Genomic DNA, 443 nt, shown 5'->3' with positions numbered 1-443 from the left:
TCCTCCCTTCCTTCATCCCTCCTGCCTGCTCGGCACGTAACGCTACCTGCGGTCCGCTCTCCCACGGGACTGGCAGTCTCCGACCCTCCGTGTCCCCCCCGTGCCTTACCCGAGAGCATGCGGCCCCGGCGGGAGGCTTCGGCAGCCAAAGCACACGAGATCTCGATCCTCTTCTCCTGCTCCTGCAGCTGGGTCTCGGGGTCCTGGGGGGCGTCCACCTCCCCTTCGCCCAGGGGGACGACATTCTGCAGGCTGCGCAGAGCATCCCCCATCAGCACCCCTCATCAGCCCGGCCTCAACGGGGCAGACCCCGCAGGGATGGCCGGGGAAGGGGTGCAGGCGGGCGCACCCCGGGACGGGCGGCGTGGGCACGGGGCACAGCAGCTTCACCTGGATTTGGCAATGAGGGTCTTGATCCTTTCCCCCTTCTTCTGCTTCTCCTT

General features: G+C 67.7%; 1 protein-coding gene across 1 annotated transcript in view; it reads right to left on the bottom strand.

Moving 5' to 3' along the window:
* Positions 1-443, bottom strand: part of PLEKHA6 (pleckstrin homology domain containing, family A member 6) — a 19,220-nt gene that overhangs the window by 1,430 nt on the left and 17,347 nt on the right. Inside the window, 2 exon segments of the mRNA XM_009888292.1 lie at positions 110-252; positions 391-440. Of these exon segments, the coding sequence (XP_009886594.1) occupies positions 110-252; positions 391-440 (193 nt within the window).

Source organism: Charadrius vociferus, unplaced genomic scaffold (genome assembly GCF_000708025.1).
Source record: "Charadrius vociferus isolate BGI_N301 unplaced genomic scaffold, ASM70802v2 scaffold266, whole genome shotgun sequence".
In the NCBI taxonomy this organism is placed as follows: Eukaryota; Metazoa; Chordata; class Aves; order Charadriiformes; family Charadriidae; genus Charadrius; species Charadrius vociferus.
Note: the sequence above shows the minus strand (reverse complement) of the source record. Positions and strands in the feature narration are given on the sequence as shown.